Source organism: Apium graveolens, chromosome 8 (genome assembly GCF_009905375.1).
Source record: "Apium graveolens cultivar Ventura chromosome 8, ASM990537v1, whole genome shotgun sequence".
Classification (NCBI taxonomy): Eukaryota; Viridiplantae; Streptophyta; class Magnoliopsida; order Apiales; family Apiaceae; genus Apium; species Apium graveolens.
In genome coordinates this window covers 2,746,195-2,749,024 of record NC_133654.1, presented here as the reverse complement: position 1 = coordinate 2,749,024, position 2,830 = coordinate 2,746,195, and the positions used below count along the sequence as shown (strand labels likewise).

The window sequence follows — 2,830 nt, the reverse complement described above, 5'->3', positions numbered from 1 at the left end:
CCGCATTAGCAGGGCATGCGAATGTCTTAATATATACCTTACATATGCTTTTTATAACTATGTTGCATTGTTAACTATATGATCCTATTGGGGTCTTACTCTAAAACCTTAAGGTTTTAGATGAGCTGGTTACTCAACATGTATTAAGGAGCTGAAAGATGTAGAAATTTAGACCATGATGACACCCAATGTGAACTTCCAATGGTTCACAGAATGGTGATGGTAAATTAATTTACGAAATTGCATATTTTTCTCACACTATTAGAGAACTGTTAAAATGGTATGTGAAGAAGACAACAGATCCCTTGTTTGCAGGGCATATACAACAAGCACATGTTATTGCAGATTGAAAACAAGAAACAAAGAGCATAATAATTGACAGTGCCAGTAGCACACAGCTAAATATCAACACTATTTTCTTACTTCCTGTCCTCTTAATTATATTTACCAAGACAGTCATGTGCATTGACAGATTGTCTTTTTGCCTTTTGGTTGGCATCTCTCCCTCTCTCCCTCTCCCTCTCCCTCTCCCTCTCTCTCTCCCTCTCTCTCTCTCTCTCCCTCTCCCTCTCCCTCTCTCTCTATCTGTCAATGATTATGAAAATTTTCTTTATAACCAGTTGCCAAAACATCAACTCAGCCAATCAAATAACAACACATGATCTCCCAAAAATCTGTTACTAAATACTAATGTTTGTGTTCAGCAAATCTTTCCCTCTTACAAACAAGTACATATGCCTGACATATTTGAATTGACACTATAAGCTCATTTTCTTGCTTTCTTAGAATTTGTCCACACAGTCTCACCACTACTTTCTTTTTCATTTAAAGGTGCCTCTTTATAGAGTTTTCTGTTATAAACTCATGCATGAGTTGAACTCAAATATTTTCTTGCTATCCAAATTCAAACAGTGGTTTTACTAAACCTTGTTGCTTCTGGATTTTAGATCTGATACAAAGCTCTACTGTCAATTAATTACCTTCACTTGGAGATTTCGCTTAAGCTATACTCTACAAGCGGATTAATCAGGTACGTTTGGTTTTAAAATTATGATCTCGCTTTTTTCTGCACTTCCCTGATATTTCCTTAAGTTTAGGAAAGTTGGGTCTTTTTTAGATTCCTCATCTCATGCTTATGTTAAAGTATTAGATTCCCTTTACAGTGCCCTTTGATTCCTTACCTCTTTACTCATATAACTACTTCTACTCTTCAGAGGACAATCAACAAAAAATCATAACTACCTGTTAAGTATTTGGCCTTCTAACCATGTCCACCTATGTAAAACAACTGTACCCGGACCACATACGAGGAACAAAAATATGTTCAAGTGCATCATATGCTGGAAACTCTAAGTGGTTCTCTGAGGAAAGCAAGGACACAAAATGGAGCCAAGAAGAAAACAAGAAGTTTGAGAATGCACTTGCTTTATTCGATAAGGATACTCCAGATCGATGGTACAATGTGGCAGCTATGATCCCAGGGAAGACGGTGAACGATGTGATAAAACAGTATAGAGAATTGGTAGAAGATGTCAGTGATATAGAAGCTGGCTTGTTTCCAGTACCCGGCTACACTCATGATTCTTTCACACTAGAGTGGATGACCTATCCAGGCTTCGATGGAACGAACCAGTTCTATGTATCATGTGGAAAACGGAGCACGTTGACTCGGCCTTCTGATCAAGAAAGGAAAAAAGGTGTACCATGGACAGAAGAAGAACACAGGTACATAGTTTTGTTTTCATATATTCAAATATATGCTAATATGCATGTTGAAGTATTTATTTCAAATCTCTTTGGATAATATGTTCTTTAAAATGCTTTAGTTAGTCTTTACAAACTATGATACTAGGATTTTGTGTGGTTCAGCACATTTAGATTAATGTTATGTATTGGTCCTTAAACTCTAGGCAATTTTTGCTGGGGCTCAAAAAGTATGGGAAAGGGGATTGGAGAAATATTTCTCGCAATTTTGTGACCTCAAGAACACCAACTCAGGTTGCCAGTCATGCTCAGAAATATTTTATAAGACAGCTTTCTGGAGGGAAAGATAAAAGAAGATCAAGCATCCATGATATCACAACTGTCAATCTCGTTCACGGTAATTCTACTTCTACAGACAGTGTTCAGAGGCATTCAGATATGAATGCCAGGCACAAAGAACATTACGGATGGAACCTTTTGAACAAAGGATCAGTGATGGATTTCAACCAGCCAAATAGCAGCCAGCTGACAACCACGTGTCCTGCAACTTCTTCACATGGACTTAGTATGCAGGATTATAATCTTCAAAGAGGCATTCCTCAGCGATTACAACATGGTTTTTATGATTCGGTTCCTCAGATGCAGCAATGCACCACATATGACCATATTAATCCGGTGGGAACTTTGTTCTAAAGAAACTGAGGTTTCAATGCTCTACTAAAGATTTATAGGGGAAAATGTGTCTGAAGGATTAACTTATCATGCGTTAAATCGGCATGGTTATTAGTATGGTTAAATCTTAAAGAGAGTGCCTCCTATGTATATTGAGCACTTCTGTGCCTTGATTTCTTATTATATTTGAAAGGGCCTTATATTTTCTCCAGGATGTATGTAACCTACATGCTCATTTAGCTGCTATGATCTCTAAGTACCCTTCGGAAGAAAATTAACGACGACATAGATGAATGTTTCACGGTTGAATAGCTAATGCATCAGGTAAAGCAGAATGATTCCAACTTCACATGATAAATTCTTTAAGACAAACAACTTTAAACAAGATATATTGTCGAAAACAACAGTTTTATTAAAAAAGCATCCTTATAAGCTATGTTACTCGGACTCTTCA

General features: G+C 37.0%; 1 protein-coding gene across 1 annotated transcript; it reads left to right on the top strand.

Annotated features, from left to right (window-relative positions):
• The first annotated feature begins 493 nt into the window (after window positions 1-493).
• On the top strand, window positions 494-2,587 carry LOC141678836 (transcription factor DIVARICATA-like). Its single transcript, XM_074485243.1, has 4 exons — window positions 494-831; window positions 948-1,030; window positions 1,215-1,725; window positions 1,911-2,587. Exons 3-4 carry the CDS (start codon window positions 1,268-1,270, stop codon window positions 2,395-2,397), a joined length of 945 nt encoding a protein of 314 aa, XP_074341344.1. The 5' UTR covers window positions 494-831; window positions 948-1,030; window positions 1,215-1,267; the 3' UTR covers window positions 2,398-2,587.
• The last annotated feature ends 243 nt before the right edge of the window (window positions 2,588-2,830 follow it).

Bases quoted from the DNA above. Each gene is read 5' to 3' on its own strand.
- LOC141678836 (XM_074485243.1), top strand. From the start codon at position 1,268: ATGTCCACCTATGTAAAACAACTGTACCCGGACCACATACGAGGAACA. The intron at 1,726-1,910 runs GTACATAGTTTT...CTTAAACTCTAG, and splicing joins TGGACAGAAGAAGAACACAG to GCAATTTTTGCTGGGGCTCA.